The 20701-nt window shown below is 40.1% G+C and overlaps 1 protein-coding gene across 1 annotated transcript in view; it reads right to left on the reverse strand.

Moving 5' to 3' along the window:
* Nucleotides 1–2490: 2490 nt before the first annotated feature.
* SNCAIP (synuclein alpha interacting protein) overlaps nucleotides 2491–20701 on the reverse strand; it is a 55376-nt gene continuing 37165 nt past the window's right edge. The window contains exons 7-11 of the mRNA XM_075726552.1: nucleotides 19545–19714; nucleotides 12330–12422; nucleotides 8437–9499; nucleotides 6606–6676; nucleotides 2491–2575 (exon numbers count right to left, since the gene is read on the reverse strand). Coding sequence (XP_075582667.1) covers nucleotides 2491–2575; nucleotides 6606–6676; nucleotides 8437–9499; nucleotides 12330–12422; nucleotides 19545–19714 — 1482 coding nt within the window. The remainder of the gene's footprint in view (nucleotides 2576–6605; nucleotides 6677–8436; nucleotides 9500–12329; nucleotides 12423–19544; nucleotides 19715–20701) is intronic.

Consider the following 20701-nt stretch of genomic DNA (forward strand, 5'->3'; position numbering starts at 1 on the left):
TACCTAGCGGATATCTTTAACCACAGACCCTGAACATCTTCTAGCATCCCAGTCCTATCTCATTTAGTAATCTCTGTTGCCCTACAATACTTGCATAATTTGATTCACCATGTGCTGTATGAGAATACACTCTGTAGAAAGTGCTACCCTGCAGAAGCAAGTGACTCTTAAATCCACAGGCTCCAGAATAGGCAATTTCTTTCTTCCAGGATTTGACAATACTTACACCTTGGTTTGTTTCAAATCCTTTCACAGAAGTTCAGTTTTATCCCCTGCTTTGGCTAGATACTACAGATAGCTATGACAGTCTTTACATATCTCCAACCAGTCAAGATCACTCAGCAGGATTGCTGCTTCTGCCATTCGCATGACCATAGTCAACACTCTTCACACTCTCAAAAACACAAATTGCCAATTTGTTTTAAGCCCGTTTACCACACACAGGACCTCTCCTTCTTGTATTCTCTTTCAGCACTCTGGCAATTGCAGCACATGTGTCTCTTCTCACTTTGCATTCAGATTTTTCATATGCACACAGACGACAAGAGGCCCAGTTAGAGGTACTGCTGTTCCTGGCTGACAGATATTTTTGGAGGTTTGGTTGTTTCTTTAAACAACACAGCTCAGGTCAGCTAGAGTGCTAGGTTTATTACTTCAGCTCAAAAATCAAAGTGTTGCCAAGTGACAGATAAGAACTGTGGAAAGAAACTCAGAATTTCATTTCTGTAAGTGCACGCTTTTATTATTTCTATTTGTGGGTTTTTTTGCTGATCTCTCAGTTGGCTCCATTTTATCCAGTAGGACTCTGTGCTTATCCAAAGCCTATAAGCAGGGTGCCTGGGGCATTCAGCCGTCTTGGTCCATGGCGGTTGCATGGCCAAATGTGACATCACTCTGAAGAGTGACCCAAAGAAAGACATTTATCTTGCTTAATTAAAGGCATCTAAATACTGGGTTACTCTTCCAAGAGCTCTACTGCCTCAACTTCCCCTGTAGTATGTAGGAAGGGACTGGTACTCCTGTAAACGAGATATCTATAATAGGTGGGATGAGTCACATTCAGGAAGTCCCTCTCTCTTCTCACTGACCAGAAAGGAAGCCCAGCAGTCAACATAAACACAGCAAAAAACAGGCAAGAGAAACTGCACAGAAAGCAACTCTATTGTACTTCATCAAAATCCTCTTGAGTGTCCACATTATTTACTTACTAGTTCTGCAATTGCAGGAATTTAATTCGCATAATCTCATAATTTTTTATGTCCCTGCCCACTGCAGGGAGGTTGGAACAAGATGATCTTTAAAGGTCCCTTCCAACCCAAACCACTCTATGATTCTATGACTGTCTTTGTGATAAAAAATTTCTTTGGCAAACTTCCTATGACTTCCCTATGTCCTGTTAGAACAGCCAGTAAAATAAATCCTCATGTATTTGGATCTTTCTCATCAAACTGTAGCAGTCTTCAAATGGAAACAGATCAAGATAATCAAAATAAAGCAAATATATATATACGTATTTGATAGAAATAAATGTGTCAAGTAGAGACTGCCTAGTAGCCTGCTTTTGGATGTTGTGCTGTATGACACATTTGCAGAACATACTCATAGTTTACCAGAAACAAAGTGAATTCAGTAAGACAACTGCATTTTCTCTGAAAGGTTCAAAGAACATTAAATCAAAGGATCATGACAGCTTTGACGGAATATGGACTAGGTCTTAGCAAACTACTCAGTAATTTAACAGAGCTGAGCACATTGCCAGTGTTTGGCAAGTACCAATAAATGGTAATTTAAAATTGCATTTATGCTTTCTTTTTATTTATACACATTTTAAAGCTGAAAAGGGACCAGTAAACATAAAAGCAAGTCTCGACTCAACTGATTAACTGAACTGAAATCTTGGTACTGGGCATTATCTCATTATCAAATGAACACCAAAAAGACCAATAAAACACTTAAAGCTCAAAAGATGAAACAGTGAAGTATGGGAAGTATCCGCACTCAGTGTGTCCTATTAAGACCATCTTTATTTCCTTTTTACAAAAAATAGAAATAACAACAGACAAAACATACTCAAAAAAAATCAATGCTTTTGCCTTGGTCTCACTGAGGAGCTGAGCAGGCAGAGTCCTGGCTGAAACTTTAACAGTATATGCCACTGACAAAGGGAAATAAAGGTATATGACAATATATCCATGCAAGACACAAAGTACAAAATGTGTTCGGTGGCGCAACAAACATTTTGGAGGTTGCCTGTGTCATAACAATTTTCAAATTGTTACTTTTTCTCACCCATGCCTTTACACAGCACACCTTACAAACAAGTTACATATACACATATATCATAAAAAAGTTTTGTATATGGTCTAACTGCTACAAATTAAGGCATCCTAACAGCTGCTGTTTTGCTGGTGAGGGGTATGTCTCATATTACTGTTTCAAAAGGATATATTTCAGGTATTTCAAACGAAGTGAGACATCATGAGATGTGGTTTAGAGGAAGAATTCCTGCAGCTCTGTCTCTTCAGTACTCTTTTGGCTGTCAGATTTCTGGCTTTTCCTATTGATGTCATCATGCCTGGAGAGGAAAAGAAGACAATTACTGATGGTAAGACTAACAATTTAGAGGGGTTTGCCTTGTGTTTGTTTACCCTGTTTTATTCCATTTGCAAGTATTGAACTCTGAATTAACTTTCTCTGTGGGCTTATTTCTCTATACATGTACTATGCAAAATTCTTTTTAATACTGTGGGTTCTTACTGACTTTATGGTAGCTGCTATTCTGAAATCGAAACTGAAAACCAATAGGATGATGCAGAGCTTTTTAATTTACAGCATTAATTAGTGCATTGTCATAATGTTCTGGTAATAATGGACAGAATGTCCAAAAATTCCTCATCTTCTAGGGAAAAGTACCATAGTGATAAAAAGATCCACTACAACAACCATTAGACATTTCCTGTTTACTTCTGACTCTACCTGTAAGGGAATCATCTAGTCCCCATTAATAATAACCAGAGAGAAATAAACACTTTCAGAAGGTGATTCATTGGACTTACTTTACATGTCTGCTTAAGTAGAAGATGGTGGCAAAGGCCATAAGAAAAATGGCAAGCAGTAATTCTCTTTCTGACACAGGGCCTCTATCTCTTTTAACATTGTAATTTAGGTAAAATCTCAATTCAAATCATTAAGATTTTATTAGGTACACAGATAAGGGTAATTTCTCTATAGTGTGTCTTCATTTTCACATTAGGTAAAGTTAAACTAAAAAAAAAATTAAAAATCTATTGTATATGAGACTCAATGATAGCTTGCCAATTAAAGTAGAAAAATTAAACATTAGGTATTTGTAACACTCAGTTTCTTCACTTCCTTTCCTATGTCCTTGTTCTGAATCCCCAGTATGTTCCCCCTCTCTTCAATTAACCTTCCAGCTGAAGGATTTTTGATTAAGCACCCAGCCCACAGCAAGTTTTAAGCAGGTTAAAAGGCTCATTTTTAGTTACTACTGTTGAACTGTAAAAATCCTACAATACAATCATGACTAGCTGGTTTATTGCTGCAAAGGACAGATACCAGCAGGAAGTTAAAAACCTACAGCAAAGGGCAAAAGTACATGTATAAAATGTTTGCCTCAAACTCACGTATTTGCAAGCCTGATTCCTGTAAACCAGAATAGCTTTATTCCAGTCTACAGTTACCACAAAGAACCAAATATCGCCAAGAGACTGATACATAGGATGCTTAGATAACCTTGTGGTTACTTCATGATTTAACAGAAGCTGACCTTCTCAGGGACCACACTTGTGGGTCCTAATAAAAGGGCATGAGGGATCATTTTATTTTAAAATCCCCTTAATTCATCTATATTACTGTTGCCACAAACCCAAAACAAGAGCAAAAGACATAGAATTGAGATAGGGGAGGTAGAATTTGTAGGACTGAGTTTGAAGAGGTAAAAGAGGAGCACTTAACTTTTTGCCGTAACTACTTTTTGGCACTTAACATGCATTGCTGTTATCAACAGTATGTTTAGCATTAACCATGGAGCTTTATTAAAGGATGCTTCCTAAGGCCAAGATAATTTGCATCAATTAACTACTGCATTATCTTAGACTTGCAGTGCTGAAAGACCCTGTGGGTGAGTCCCCCATGTAGAGGCTCACTAAGCACTCCAAAGAGCCCATTGTGCAGCTCTACAGTTGCACTGTGACCTCGAAGAGGATCATTTTTAGCTAATGCAGATGTCTCTAGGTGACAATGCTGAACAGACATGCCTTTTACAACTGTGCCTGCTGACCTGAAGGAAACATATTACCAATATTACTAATTACTTATCAGATTTCTAATACTGGTGCCCATGTCACCACAGAAATACTAAACATCCCCTCACGCAACAGGCACTGATGCATCATCATTACAGTTCACAACAGAACAACTGTAAATTGTCTGGGACAAGGCCTAAATTACTTTCATACTGATTTTATACTGTACTAGTTTGAATTGTAACTATTTTATTAGACATACAGATATGCATCCTTTTTCTAGCATTTATATTTGAAGTTGTAAGTTATCCAGCACTAGGTCTGGCAGTGGGGTATCTGGTAGGTTAGATCCACTTACTATTTTAGAAGCATGCCCAGTTTACTATCTGACAGAAACCTGATGGTAGATTCTGCTAATTGCCCCTGATGTATGAAGCAATTTTTGCTGTTGGTAGCTGCAGCTAATACAGGGTTTTGTATTGATATGGTGAGTTAGTGCTTACTTTAATGTACTGCAGATCTCAGATGATTTAAAGTGTGGGAAAGAACTGTTCATTGGCATACATGTAAGATGGAAAAAACTACAAGCCTTTGCTTGGAGTTGTAATATGCAAAAAACTAGCCAATCCTTCCAAAAGGGGAAAAAAATTTCCCAAACTATCCTGTACATCCAAAATTTACTCTAGGGCCTTAAGAAAAATAGGGTGTACAGAATTTTAAAAGGGCACTAGAAAATTTAATACAATCCTCTACTATTAAGCTGTGACCAATTTGAAAATGTAAACTACAAAGCCTTGATGTACTTGGGTGTTTTGAATGAAAAGCTAAAACAAATGAAATAAACAGAAGCTGAAAAAAAAGAAGCTGGAAACTGGTGGACAGGAATGTCATCTGACTGAAGGTAGATTTTGTATAATGACTTCAGAAGATGCTAATAAAATCTCCTATATAAGGTTCTAGAGTTAAAATGGGTTTGGGACTGCATCCAGAAATATACCCCCCCCCCCCCACCACCACCCCCCCCCCCCATAAAAATCTACAAAGGTTTAAAACACCAAAGACTGCATTGTTTTCCAGAAAGGTTCTTTTTCAAAATAGCTCTCAAATGGCAATTACACAGTCTCCCCGGACCATCCAGGGAAAATTCAACAACTGGCTACATCCAGGAGATGGCTCTAACATAAGGATGAGATTAATAGTTTTGTATTACTCCACGGTCTGGACAGGCAGCTGGGTGTTTTGACTGGAGGCTGCCCACTGATGCTCCCTCAAACTGCTGCTGTGCAGTCAGTTTTCTGCACTGGAATTTCCTTCTTTGTTTTCAGGAGAGAATGAAGCTTCTTGGAAACCTTACAGTTCTGTTTCTGGTTTCACATACACTGTGCCAATGACTTCAGAACAAGACTCCCATTTCCATTACGGAAATTGAGTTTTTAAGCATGGGAAGGTCCTGGCATTAGAAAACAAGTGAACAAAAAAAAAATTATTAGACATTTAGAAAAGAGTAACTTGAAAGTAATTTAGGCTCCTGAACTGCAGAATGACTAATTTATAATTTTCTGCAAAGTATTTTCAAATCTATAATTTTGGTGTGAATACCAATCACTTCCAGGCCTCATGAAAGGATTTACATCTCATTTTAACAGAAAAAGATTATCATCACAAGAATTTGCAAGTGTTAGGAGTTGTATAAAAATGACAGGCAATTTTTACAAAGCATTTGCTTATAAAACAAACACACATTTTGTCAAATGTTGTTTTTTCCAACATGTCTTTATGGACCTTGAGGGACTGGTCTCTATCTGCCTGATGGAATATGTCTAAATTAAGGAGTCTGAACACAGTCAAAGTTATCAGACTTTTAAAAAACAGATTTAACTTCAAAGTCTGCGGGAGAGTAAGAAAAATGTGTGAAAATAGGAGAACACTACATTCTGCCTCATGTTCTCTGTACTCTCCATTTAGAGATGAACTGTGGTCTTTTTGCTCTCATCATGAGAGGAAATTTAATTTCCATTCTCATCTGGTACTTGACTTTCATTCAACAGAGGCTGAATACTCAGCCAAAATGTGCTATACTCCCTGGTGGATTTATGAGTATGAATACTTTCTATACTTGCTTGGAACTGAAATCCTGTAGCCAGTTCAATGGTGACATCAGCAGAAATCCATCATAAATTTCTGCTTTTCTAGGAATTTAATGTTCATCTTTTCATCTATTTCCCTTCTTACGCATCAATCAGTTCCAGTATTTCAGTTATGAATAATGTTAGCAAACACATGCAATTTGAGAAAACAAAGCAACAGAGATGCTAAATATCACCATGCATAAGCACATACCAAGCACAGTTACACAGAAGTTCTTCATTCAGCGTGCTAGCGGAAAGATTGGTGTAGCTGAAGTAAAGACCCTAAAGAAGTACAACAGCATATCAGTTAAAAACATGCACTGAGCTTACCACATGCATACCATGGAAGTCTACCAAGACATGCAGTCAATTACATTTTAACAGATTTCTTTTTGAGTTAGTAAATGAGGCTGAATCTCACTCTTTGAGACGTGTGCTATGGTCCTTTGGATTGGTATGAAAATGTATATTTTCCACAATTTTGATACTGGCAACAATGACATGCAAACACTGCCTTTTCACAGACAACATGTGTTTCACAGTGCAAGCGACAATACTTTTCGAATTACCTCATCCAAATCTTCAAATCTCTTAGGGAACTATGAAAACCACTCATGACCTTGCAATCTATCAGAACATCTTCGAAGACAGACTGTCTTTTCCTCTGTCACTATAAAATCTGAATCACTCGTTTGAAAATAATTGCCACTGTGTTATGAAAATTCTTCTATGTTCAACTGGCTGTTTGACTAGATGGTGCACGTCTTTAAAGGCTCAAATCAGTAGTTCATACTGTGGTTCTGAGTAAACTTCAATAAATGCAGTCCCACTGCAATTTAGCCTGTTAGGTCTCCTTTGAATTTTTCATTTCATTTCACATTCTGCTATAGCACTACTGTTCTAGCAGTATAAATTAATATGGACTGCTTGCCGTTTCCCAGTTCTCTCTTTCCACTGCTTCTTTTCCATACTCATTTTGCCTCCTCTATGCCTAAGATTTTCCTCTGTTTTTCTCCCATTACCTTGTCATACTTTTTACAGTATATAATTCACTATTCCTCCTCCACCTCTTGGCTTGCTGTATGTTCTTTTTTTCGTCTTGAAATTATTCTTTCACCTCATGTCTTTCCATCCACCCCTTCCCTCCCACCCTGTCTTTCACGGAGGATTAAATCATCTACCATTCCCCCTCACTCAACTCTTTATTGTCTCTCCAGATGCTCGCACTTCTCCTTTCTGCTCCACAAACACACTGCACTCACAGTATTTCCTACCTCTGTCTCTTTCATTCAGTATCTCTTCCTTTCTCTTGGAAGATATATTTGTTCAAAGTATTTTCTCCTTTCTTTCAATTAAGAGAGCCAGACTCCTAACTGGAGACACCCTCTTTCTGCTGGGATCCCAGGAAGGGCACTCTGTTGACCACAGAGATGGGATGATCTGGATCCAGTACACTTTGCTACAGATCAACCATATGCTCTGCCACAAGAAGACTGTGCTATGAGGAGAGGGTGAACAAAGAAGGCTGGGTACTGATAGCTTCAACATCTAGGGGATGGCTGTAGCTCCCACTGAAGCAGGAAGGAGCATTTCTGCTATTCTTCCTCTTTATATTCTACCACTTATTCCTATCCTGTTGGCCTCCTCAGTTTTGGCTATCGGACAGGACAGGGCTAGTCCTTCAGTTATTTACTCCTCAGAAATCCCGTGGATTCAAGCGTGACATTCTTCTTGTATGACTTGTCACTCAGAGCAACATCAAACATCATTTCCAGGTGAATCATGTCTCTGTGGAAAGCCTTCCACACAGAACATGGAAACCATGTGCACGGAGAGTACGGACTGCACACAAGCAATACCTGCCACTCCTTGGAAAAGCCTTCCAAAATTAAAACAGTGGATGGGCTTTCTACATATCAAATACAGTAAAGTATTTGTGTGCATTCTTTTGCTATAAAAAGGGAGGAAGAAGAAGCTGTCGAACTTATTCATTACTTAAAGAGACAAGAAAATAAAAAGGCCCTTCCTTTCAGTGCACTCACTGGCTTGTTTCTTCCTTTTGTGGGAGCTGCTGGATTTCCCTTGCTGTCTGCTGTCCTCCTTCCTAATGAGGTAAAAGGCAGTGTCGATGAGGTTTTGATCAGGTTTGCTGTTTGACAGTTGTTGTTGTTATTTTGGTTGCCGCTCAGCGTCTCCATTATGGACCGAAAGGTTCCAAAAGGCCTTTTCAGTTGGTCCCCTGCTGGCTCCCCGGAGCCGGGTGGAGCCCGCGGGAGTCCTTTGCCCCGGTCTTTATCCTTTTCCTCATTTAGTTCTGACTCTGTTAGCTCCACCTGCACCACAGGCTCCTCAAAAGTTACCCGGAGTTTCAAATTCTGGGAGGTTCTGCGCTTTGAAGATGGAGACTTGAGAGCACTCTTAGGGCTGGTGGCAACCTTTTGAGCCGTGGCACTGTCTATGCTGGACGAAGAGTTGTCTCCACAAAACTGGTTCTGAGGTACAGCACCAGATTGATATAGGGCTTCATTATCCAGATCGCTGCTCTCTGAAGTAGGGGAGGGACTGTGGCCATCCACAGACTTAGAGGCCCTTATACCAAAAGGGAAGCGGCGTCCTGCTGTGGAAGTATGTTTCTTAATCATCAGGTGCAAACTCTCTGTGCTCTCAACACTCTCCACTATGGGCTGAGGCCTTGGTTTGTCAGTTCTTTTCACAGGGGTGTTCTTGTGGTCCTCAGAATTAGCTGAGTCTGTGTCAGACTCACTGAGTGACCTCTGCATCAGTTGCCTCAGTCTGGCTAACTTCAGCTCCCTTTTCTCTGGCAAAATCTTCTTGACGTTCTTGGAGGATGCATGAGCATCCTGAAATTCCAGAGTCAGCTTTTCCTGCATACAGACATTTTCAGAGATCTCCTTCCCCAACAACTGGCGCAAGATTTTATCTGAGTCCTCATCTTTTATCTTGGCTCGAGTGTGACTAGAAGGTCCCAAGCTGCCAAGAATCTGAATCCCATCTTGGGTGTTCAATTTACTTTTTGGTGGAGACAATTCATCTGCTTCAGATGGTTTCCACTGGGGTTTGCCAGCAGCAGGAGATGATGGCGAGCTTAAAGAAAAAAAGAGGAGGAAATACCACAGCCAAATTAATACACATACAAAATGTGAAACTGCCATTTCCAGTGTACGTGTCTGTCTTGGTTTGTTGTTACTTATCCTCTTCATCACTACTCACATGGAATTCATTACTATGATACCACAGAGAGGATTACAGAGAGAAGGATGTAACCCTGCTTCCACTCCTAATTAGGATTTAAGTCTGTTCACTTTCTCTAACAAAGAAAACTCCTTAAAATCGAAACTTAGAATGGTTATTTCAACACCAAAGATGACTTTCTGAGGCAAACTTTAGAGAAACTACTGTTTCCTGTTCGTGTGAGTTGACATATTTTAAAAGGTGAAAAAACCTTGCAAGGCCAAGTGCTTACTATCCAAGTCACATCATAATACAAAAGTAGCTTATTCTAAATATTGTGAAAGTACCAGCTCTCTGCATAGAAATGATTTAATAAATCTAAACTTCATCTGGTATTAATAATAGCCATATAAGACCTCATAAAAAGTCAGGGCCATTTGCACTCAAAACCTTTTCAGATATGAAATACTGAAAAGCATAAGAAAGGTGACACAAATTTATTTCAATACTATTAGAATAATAAATTAAATTTAGAACTCCAAATGTTATATAGCTAGGAAACAGCAATCTCAAGTAAGTCTGATTTGCAAAGAACGTAAATTACAGAAACCATTTCTTTCCCCATGACATATGCCAGAGCTCATAATACTCCATGTTCTTATTTTAAACCACTTTTCCTCTAAGCAAGGGTAAGGTGACAAAATTAAAGTTAGTATGAGGCAGTGAATTCATAAATTTAATTTCTTTTTTCACAAGCAAATTCTACTCTGATGTGTCCATAGTTCTCACAGTAATCAAAATTCATGTGCCTGTCCTAGCCATCCTAGTTCAATTAATTCTGCTCTTTTTCTTCTGTGGCAAACTGAAACAGACAGTGAAGAATATGCATGTATCTACAGTAGACATTCCTAGTCACAGAATCATAGAATGCTTTGGGTTGGAAGGGACCTTTAGAGGTCATCTAGCCCAACCCCCTGCAGTGAGCAGGGACAGCTTTAACCAGATCAGGTTGCTCAGAGCCCCGTCCAAGCTGACCTGGAATGTCTCCAGGGATGGGGCCTCCACTACCTCTCTGGGCAACCTGTTCCACTGCTTCACCACCATTGTAAAAAATTTCTACCTTATGTCTAGTCTAAATCTATTCTGCTTTAGTTTAAATCCATTATTCCTTGTCCTGTCACAACAGGCCTTGCTAAAAAGCTTGTCCCCATCTTTCCTGTAGGCCCCCTTTAAGTACTGGAAGGAAAAGGGATAGGTTCTCTTAGATCTGCTACTGGCTCCTTCGATGATGATAATATCCACAAGTGAGTTCTAGCTGGATGGAAAAGTAGTAGTCAACAATTAAAATAAAATTTTAAATAATAGAGTATCATTTTCAGACTTGCTCACTTAACTAAAAAGATGTTGAAATCTACCCTTTTACAGGAATACTGAATGATGAGAGATCTGCTCTCACCTGATCTTATCTGGTACTGAAAGTAAAACAGTCCTGGTGCTCACCAGTACTCAGATGCAAGACCACTTCAAAAGAACAGTCAACAAAAATCACAGAAACCAAATGAGCTGGAAGACAGCGTTTGGTCCCATCCTCCCTGTTGAGCTGGCAGACAGGGAAGACAAAGACCATGATTCTAAAAAAAAGGACAAAACAACTCTTTCCAGTGTGGTTTTCTACTTCAGCAGTAGTTTGGAGTTTACAGCCCTTTCCCGGCTGAAGCACCTTTACACAAATGCATCTCCAATCCCAATGTCTTTGTATCTACTTCTGTGACTATTTGCACTTGTCTGAAACACTGACACATGAAATTCAAGGACATGGAGCACCTGTCCAGAAAAGTGCTGTGAGAATGGAAGAAAAGGAGGCACTGATCCTATGAGTCTATGCTTGACAACCCAAAGCTCTGACCATCAATGCCTGCAGAAGCTTTTATGCTGGCTTTATATTTTAACATATATGTAGCTCCTTAACAACTCTCAACAAGGAGAAGCACTGTATATGTCTTTCAGAGTGGAAACTGAATTAGAAGGTAATGATAAACCAAGTCCTATTTGCATGTGAGTTACTTAAGTCCTTTCAGTCGTCTTCAGATTGCTATCACAGAGTCGTGTGCTTGCTTGACTTCCATGCATCACACTGGAAGTCTATAGTAGAAGTCAGAAAGATATGTTAGCGGACTCCAGATCCAGTCCTCTGCCTTTACTTTCCTCCTCTTTAATGTTACTCAGTTTATGTCTATTTCTGAGACTTCTGACAGGATATGTAAACAATACATAAAATTTCTTGAGTTTTGACTTTTTATATAGCTACTGCAGGCAAAAGATTTAATGAGCATAAGGAGTCTTATTAATCTGAAAGCAGGTTTTGTTGGTAACTGGCTTTATGATTTACTGCTGGCAGTAATGTATGGTGGACCACCACAAGGTCAAACTTTACAACTTTCCTAGGGGTTTCTAGGATCCTCTGCTATTCATCTAATACAAAATATATTCTATTCCACTGTAAATCTGATTTTCACTCTGTTGGGAAACAGGGATTATTCATTTTATACTCAAAACTTCTGATATTTATACAGCATTACACACTGTCAAATTCTAGAAGCTCAGCTTCAAGCCCATGAGGTAAAAAAACACATTTACTTTACAGAACACATCTACTATTTAGACAGGTCACAGCATCTCCTGATAACTGATGTACCATGAAACTGTGCAAATCCAAGCTGCAGCACAATTGCAGTCACCTTACCTTGGGGATGTGGGCAGTGACTTGCCCTCTGACCGCTGGGCTTCTAAAAGCTGCTGGAGTTGGTTCTGTAATGTCACACGTTCCACTGTCTGCCTGCAAGAAAATTGTAGGACTGTTTACCTTGAATTGTAAAACTGCCAGTGTTAGTACACTACAGGATAACTGATACTACCTGTTCAACTTTGTATTCAAAAAAGAAGTCCTCTTCACCTATACCTTACGTAGTAAATAAAAAGAGAAATTATAAATAATAGCATAAATAGATAGCTTGTACTTGTCTCCAAATCCCTGTGGACATTTTGTGATCACCGTACAAGACCAACTGAGAGACGCTTACTTGTCAGAGATTATTTATTATACTTCATATAAGGACAAGTGATGATGATCCCACAATCATAAGCAGCAGTACATTGGAACTGAGTGACTCACAGAAAAACAGACACAAAAATGTGGTGGAGCAAACTTAGGGCCACTTGGTTCTTACTTGTTTGTGTAAAGGAAGAGGAAAGGTACAGATTAAGAAGTCACTTCCTACATTTGGTGGATGGCTTTTACTCAGCTAGGTGATGGCTCAGACTACTACTCTCTCTTTTTCTGTCTGCAAATGAACCGAGAGAGGAGCCTTTGCCCACTGGGAAAGGCAGGTCCAATCTTCTTCAGCTGCAGGTTGGAGCTAAGTATGACCTCTGCGTATTCAGGGGAGTAGGAAAAAACACATCGGCCTGCTGCCTAACCTTACCAAAGGTCCCACCTGTGCTCTGCACTCATCTTATACCCAGTAGTGTTGTACCTACTGCAGTCTATCACTTTCAGTGTGGTGGTGTGATCTACACTGCTTTGTAAATAACTTTAGAGTCCAATGTTTAAAAAATTGCTACAGTAGACATAAATTGTTAGCAATATGAAAGTGATATCCATACTAGAAACTCCATTTACCGTAGAACTGCAATCACAATCTCTGTTGTCGTGCCACAAACTTATTTCCATAGGAAGCACCGAGTTGAACAAGGTAACCTGCAAACCTTCAAGTAGTTCTATGAAAATGAAGGAACAGATCAATTTGCCACAAAAAGTTCTTCTCCCTCTCCCTGCTCCCATCCAATTTAGACCTCCCATTTTAACATGAAAACACCCCTTTAGCTTGTCAACCACCACAGATAACATTCAATCTAGTTTAGTCATCTGTAAGTTCCACTGCCTCTAAACTCTGCACAGACAGAATTATTGGCAAACTACTAGAAAAAAAGAGACTTACAGCTTTTTGTTACTGTACATATGCTGTCTTTCACCTGGAATACAATTGGTACATTTGGCTTTATTCCCTGGTCCTGATCAAATCACCATTTGAAAATGACTGTTTATCTGCTTCTCCCAGGCTCTGCTTCTGTTGCTGTAGAAGCAATATGTTTTTAGTACTTTTATTCTTACTGGATCTGCAGAACTAATACAGTTCTCCGCCAGTGAGCTGGACTCTTTCCTAGCTTGCATGCCATCAGCAGAAGAGTTAGCTGAGTTCCAAATGCAGTCTTTATAACTGGCAATGTCAAAGCCAGAAAGAATCCAGATGACTTTTTAGACTCGGTACTGTACTTGCAGGGCTGGCAGAAAACAAACATTTTACTTTTAACATATCAGAGTGGATCTGAAAAGTGCTACAGAAATAAAGGTGGGGTCTTGACATACTGCCTTGCCATCACATTTTACAATACAGCCATGCTTTATGTAGATCCCTTCTTCCTTTAATTTTCCATCTTCCTTCCTCTTGCCTACACACTTCCTTAGACTATTTTAAAATTACTCCTACCATCTGTCAACACTGGCTTATACTGCAGCTCCCCAGATAGTGTCTTTTAAGAGCCAGGGAAATTTTCATCTGAGATTAGGTTGTGATGCAATTTATCTGTTTTATTTGCCTTTTATGCTTCCTTCAGATTCTATTTCTAAATATCTAAATAATGCAGCTAACAGCTTCTTATGCTTTTAGCTTTAATGGAAATCTCTGACACCTCTTCTGCTGAGTTAAGGTTCTCATTCCACTTAAACATTTTATTGTGCTAAAAGAATTAAAGTTTCCTCCATTTTCACAGTTTAACTAGTTAGTAAATAGCTCACAGAAACCCACACATCTTGCCAGCATTCTCCCTAAAGATATATAACATACATATATGTCTCTAAGATAACATTGAAAACAAGGGATCACAACTTCTTGGAATAGCAATATTGCTAAGTATTACAACCAGACTGATTTAGGACACAAGAGCACTGCAGCTTCAGAGGTAAGAGGGTCTACTTTATGATATTGAATGCCCAAATTCTGAGGGTCTTAGCTTAGACAATGTTCCCAGTAAGTAACATGTAAGGACCCTTCTGTGTCTACTTAGACAACTGTGGACCCCAGCTACTTCCTCATGAAATCAGGGAGCTCAGTAACTAAACAGGGAACAGGCTGAGGCACTGGGCTCTACTGAAGTATCTTTCATAGTATGTTGCTTTACTTCTCCGTTTCGTTTCAAATGAAGCAAGAATGGCCACTCTACAAAGCAGAAAATAAAACAGCTTAACTAAGTAAAAAAAGAGATGAACATTGTCAAGTTTATACTGGATTTCTTACTCTACATCTATATAACACTACCACAAAAAAACCTCCAGCAACCAGCAACTTGCACACACCTTACCATACCACTACAATAATTTTTTATTCAGCTATTTTTACAGCTATTTCTATGAAGTTACAGGAAAATCATGGATTTTGTTTACAGAACACAGAAAAGTGGTGGCCACAGAGGATATTCAACCACTTTTTCATCTTCATCTTCTGACTCATGGTTTGCTTTGATCTTTGCCCTGCCAGAGATTTTGGCTTGATAGTATATCAAAAAGATCAACAAATATCTTCCTTCTTTCAAATATAAAGGCTTTTCTCTCTGAATGGAGACTTAGACCCAACTCAAAAGGTTTTGCTATACTTCCCTGTATTTGTCAACTAAGCTGCTTTGGATCAAGAAGTTGAAAGATGTGAAGACTCTGGCAAAATGTGATTTTATTGCCTTTGTTTTTTGCCTTCTTTTCAGGAATGGCTCCAAAGAGTGTGATGGATTGGAATAACTTCTCTCTAGAACTGCTCTCTGTTGCCTTGATGACTGGAAGGGCTGATAAAAAGAGAATGAAAGACGGTACTTCCTCTTTGGTTTAGGACCTTTGAAGATAGGTCTTGCTAGGTGCTAGTCTAAGTTTCTGCACTGGTATTCTTCTTGCACAATATCAACCACTCCAGTCTTCCTGTGGTTGGGGACATACAGTGTTATCAGAAAGAGGCTCTTATCCCTGGCTAATAAGGCACCCAGAATAAAAGAAGATTGCATGATCAGCTCATGTTTACAGCAGGTGAGATAAGGCTAGGAAGCACATAGGGCTTGCTGTGTTGATATTGACCATTCAAGTAATCCATCATGATACAATCATAACTCCTCTGTCTCTAGAACAATGTCCATTGACACCAGCAGAAGTAGGTGGAGAAAATACAGAAAAGCCCGATCAGCTGCCCAAGTTGGAGCTATTCCTATGTAACAGCAGTTTGAAGTGACTTAGACTGTAAACTGGACTTCCATCTGCTGCCAACTGATGCTTTCAGGATCTTCAGAGGTGCTGTAGCAAATGAGTTCTCCTGCTATGCTAGGGGTAAGGCTCCTTGAGAAGCTGGCCCAGGCAGGTACTTCTACCATCCTTGGATTTTTATACAGGGTGGGGCTGCAAAACACGGCAAGAGTCATCTCCTGTCATCCCCTACAGCTCCTGAGCCCTCCTGGGCCTCTGAATATTGTCCACTGCTTCTATCAGAGCCACTCACTGCCTGAGGCTTGCAGCCCAAATAGCCACGCAGAAGCTGTTCTTTCAAGCAGAAAATAGAGTATTTCATTGCCTCAATAAACTGCAATAGGGTTGCATAAGAGACTCACATCCTTTGTAGAAGAGGAAGAAAAGGCTGCTGTTGCACTTACTGGAGCTAAATCTGAAGGCTGAAAAAATAGGCTGCTGAAGGGAAGCAGATTTAACTCCAGCTGAGACAAGCAAAGGAACACATCAGGAGCCAGATAAGAATTATTTAAATGACTTCCTATGCATGCAGTCTGTGAGATGACAGGGGGAAGACTTGGAAAAGTATTAATGCTTCTGTTAGGAAAGTCAGAACTAGACTATTTCTGTGGGGGTAAACAGCCTGCTGACTGACATAACAAGTCTTTCTTTTCCATATGAGAGGTAACACTTATATCAAGTACTGGATGACAACTGAAAAGAGCTAAAACATGGAGAATCTGTGGTTGCCATTTCTACTTCCTGGTGTGTGGGGTTTTTTTCTGCTGAGTTATGGGGAAACTAAATTTCATTATATATTGAGATGAGTCAGGTGCTAATGCAGGCTATTCAGGAAACACCCTATGTTCTGTTTTTTGCCTTTATATCAGCTGATTTATATATTTTAGTATTTCTCAGCAAGTGAACCAACTACAAAACACCTGCTACTTTGAAATGTCCAGTGCAGTGTCATACTGTAAGATTATGAAAACTGTGAAAATTATAATAATCCTTAGTTCACTGTTTGTGTTTATGGGAGTATAAATCTAAAAGAAGAGTGAAGATATCACAAAGACAAAATGGCTTTATAATATAAAACTTAGAGGTACAAACATAAAAATAAGCATAGTTCAAATGCAGGAAGGTATTCTGTAATAACAGAGAGGACTGCTAGTACACACTTCTTTTGCTGTAAAAATAGTACCAAATAGATACCTGACTGTACAAAAAGGGTGAATTAACAATACAGATAATTTTTAACCTTATTTTCAAGATATCCAGTTTGAAACTAAAAATTGTATCACTGTAATGGGTTGGCCCCAGCTGGCAGCCAAGCACCCACACAGCCAGTCTCTTACTCCACCTATCCTTCAGTGGGATAGCAGAAGAAAATAGGAAGAACAGAGGCAAAAAAGCTTGTTGGTCAAGATAAAGACAGGGAGACAACTTACCAATTACTGTCATGGGCAAAAGAGACTCAAGTTGGGGAATTTAACTTAATTCATTGCTGATTAGCATAAATATTTAATAATTGATTCAGGTGTTGGGAAACAAAAAAAGGACAGACACTTAAAACACCTATCCTCCCTTTTTCCAGGCTCAACTTCACTCCCAGGTTCATCTGCACTCCAAGCCTCTCTTCTCCCCTGTTCTCAGGCTTCACTCCAGACACCTCTCTGCCCCTCTTGTCATTGCTGCAGGTCACACCCAGTCTTTTCAGTGAGGCAATGAGCAGCACAGGTCAGGGTTCGTGTGTAGCAGTTTCTCTTTGCTGCTCCTTCCTTCCCTCTGCCGCTCCTTCCTTCTCACTTTTGCATGTGCTCTAGTGTGGGTTCTTTACTGGCTGCAGTCCATTTGGGGAAGCAGGATCTGGTGTGGGCTTGTCCATGGGCTGCAGTCCTTTCAAGGGGAGTACCTGTTCTAGCATGGGTACTCCGTGGGCCACAGTCCCTTTGGGGGTATGTCTGCTCCTCCAGGGTGCACCTTCTGCTCCTCTCACCTTGCTGTTCCTTCTGTTTGTCACTCTTCTGTTCCCTCCTCCTCTCTGGCATTTTCTGCCCTTTCTCAAATACGTTTTCACAGAGGTGCCACCAATTTGGCTGACGAGCTTAGCTGTGTCCTGCAGCGGGTCTGTTGCGCAGCCGCCTGGAACCAGTTCTGTGCGGCAAAAGGCAGCCCCTCCCCTGTTCTCACACAGGTGGCCCCTGCAGTTGCCCTGCTAACAGTCTTGTAATTTATACCCAGTATAATTACCCACATGCTGCTTGCATAAAATTATATGGTCTCCTTTAAATATGGGACTGTCAGAAGCCATTTTCATGGCTTGTGGTAGCTGACAATCTCTTGATCATGTACCTAAGTTGGTACAACATCAGTTAGTTAGTCATTAGTTCAGTGCTGGTGGTTTCTGAGAGTCTTATGACCATATTGACATGCTAAGTCACAGTAACTGCACCTACAATAAAAGCAAGCAATTGCATAAATTCATGTTTCAAAATAACAGGTTCTTTACAGAATGTGTATTAAAAACCATATGTCATGGTTTAACCCCAGCTGGCAGCTAAGCACCACACAGCTGCTTGCTCACTCCTCCCTGGTGGGTGGGGGAGAACCAGAAGAGTAAAAGTAAGAAAACGTGTGGGTTGAGATAAAGACAGTTTAATAGGTAAAGCAAAAGTTGCACATGAAGACAAAGGAAAACAAGGAATTAATTCACTACTTCCCATCGGTAGGCAGGTGTTCAGCCATTTTCAGGAAAACAGGGCTCTATCACGCGTTAATGGTTATTTGGGAAGACAAATGCCATCACGCTGAATATCCCTCCCTTCCTTCTTCTTCCACCAGCTTTCTATGCTGCATACAATGTCATATGGTATGGAACATCCCTTTGGTCAGTTGGGGTCAGCTGTCCCAGCTGTGTCCCTTCCCAGCTTCTTGTGCACCCCCAGCCTCCTCGTTGGTGGGGTGGGGTAAGAAGCAGAAAAGGCCTTGACTCTGTAAGCACTGCTCAGCAGTAACCAAAACATCTCTGTATTATCAACACTGTTTCCAGCACAAATCCAAAACATAGCCCCATACTAGCTGCTATAAAAAAAAAATTAACTCTATCGCAGCCAAAACCAACACACCATACTAAAATATTAAAACCAGTTCCTATGAAGAAAAAACAGAACATAAGATATTTCCTGAGTAGCCATCATGGGCTTTGGTGACCTTCCAAGTCCAAAAAACCCTTCCACTACTATTTCCATTATTCCTCCCAACATCAACACTCAGTACTGAAACTGGGAAGAGCCCCTCGCTGCATATAAAAGAATGCTATGAGAACAGAAATTATGATCAGCAACGATGTGATTCCCAAGGTATGCAAAGGGAAAAGGGATCGGATCACTTCATACATACCCTTTTCCACTCCCAGTCCCTTCATCTATGTTCACAGCAAACTGCCACAAAGAGAACAGCTGAAAAACTGAGCTGCTAAAGGTGAAGGATCAAATGCTTGAAAGCAGGAAAGAGTGGACAAATAAGGTAGAAATATGACTTGAAAATATCATATATAAGAAGCAGACACTGCTAATAAATTGAAGACAAAGTAGGGTATTGTTTTAAGAATGATCCCTCTGCTAACAGTGAAACACTTACTCCTTCAGCTGCTTAGTTAGCTTGACAACCTGAGAGGCCAATGACATACATGTCTCCACAACCACTAAGTAGCGGGAACACATGGTGTGCCCATGTCGCTCAGCACTTTGTGAGGGTTTCTCTCCCGCATGGTTTTGCATGGTGACATTTGCTCCATATTCAACCAAGGTCTGTAAAAACACAAAAGGAAACGTTGACCTGTAAGTGTAAGTCTCCGCTGTGACTTCTGGTCAACCACAAGAACAGCTGGATGCAAAGCACTCCTGAATAAAATGCTTGAAGATGTTGGTCTAAGCCAATAATTTTTAAAAATCAGTCACTGACAAGTCTATATGCAGCTTGAACTCAAAACACATACCACTGAAATCTGTCATTCAGGTACAAGGATAACACAGAAGAGTGAGATGTGGTTCAGATGAACTATAAAAAGACTATATTCTTCCTTCCTCTTCCCTTGGAGTTCTACTCAATTTACAGCATAGCATGACTTGTAGCATTCATACAGTGTGTGGGACCACCAAGTGAAAACAGAGTACTTACGTTTAGGCACCTACTGAGCCACAGTAATAACCTTTTGCAGATGCACCTGTGTATGCATTACTGAACATTGTCCTACCTTTGCACATGGTAGACCTAGAAAAGAAGACACAAGCAAGTGCAATTCAAAGGACATCTGTGCTAGATAACATCAGGGTCCAGGGCAGCACGAACACATTGCTAGCCAGTTTATAGAGGGTGGTGATCAGCTGTAATGGCTTACCAGGTCTGGTATCTGCTGTTCTTGGGATCTCTGCACTGCAAGGCACTGCAACACACCCTTAGAATCTCATTTTAGGAATGTCTTTGCTACAGTATTTGCTGACTTCTTTTGTGGTTTAGCTCTTGATTTCCTACCACAGCAGAATCCCTGAGTTTAAAACACTCAACACAGCAGTCTCAATGTCCTGATTCCTTAGCCAAGTGATGTTTGGATATGAAAGGTATGGCAGATACTTTCCAACAACTCCTTTAGGTCAGACAGGCACAAATTACTTTTTGCCAAAAGAAATCCGTACAATGACTGTTTCAATCTGGAGGTTTTTTGGGGAGTTTTGGGTGCGTTTTTTTTTTAATGCTGAAAGAAGTCTCATTGCTTTGTACTTGCTTGGTTACCCCCT

Source organism: Pelecanus crispus, chromosome Z, assembly GCF_030463565.1.
Source record: "Pelecanus crispus isolate bPelCri1 chromosome Z, bPelCri1.pri, whole genome shotgun sequence".
Lineage (NCBI taxonomy): Eukaryota > Metazoa > Chordata > Aves > Pelecaniformes > Pelecanidae > Pelecanus > Pelecanus crispus.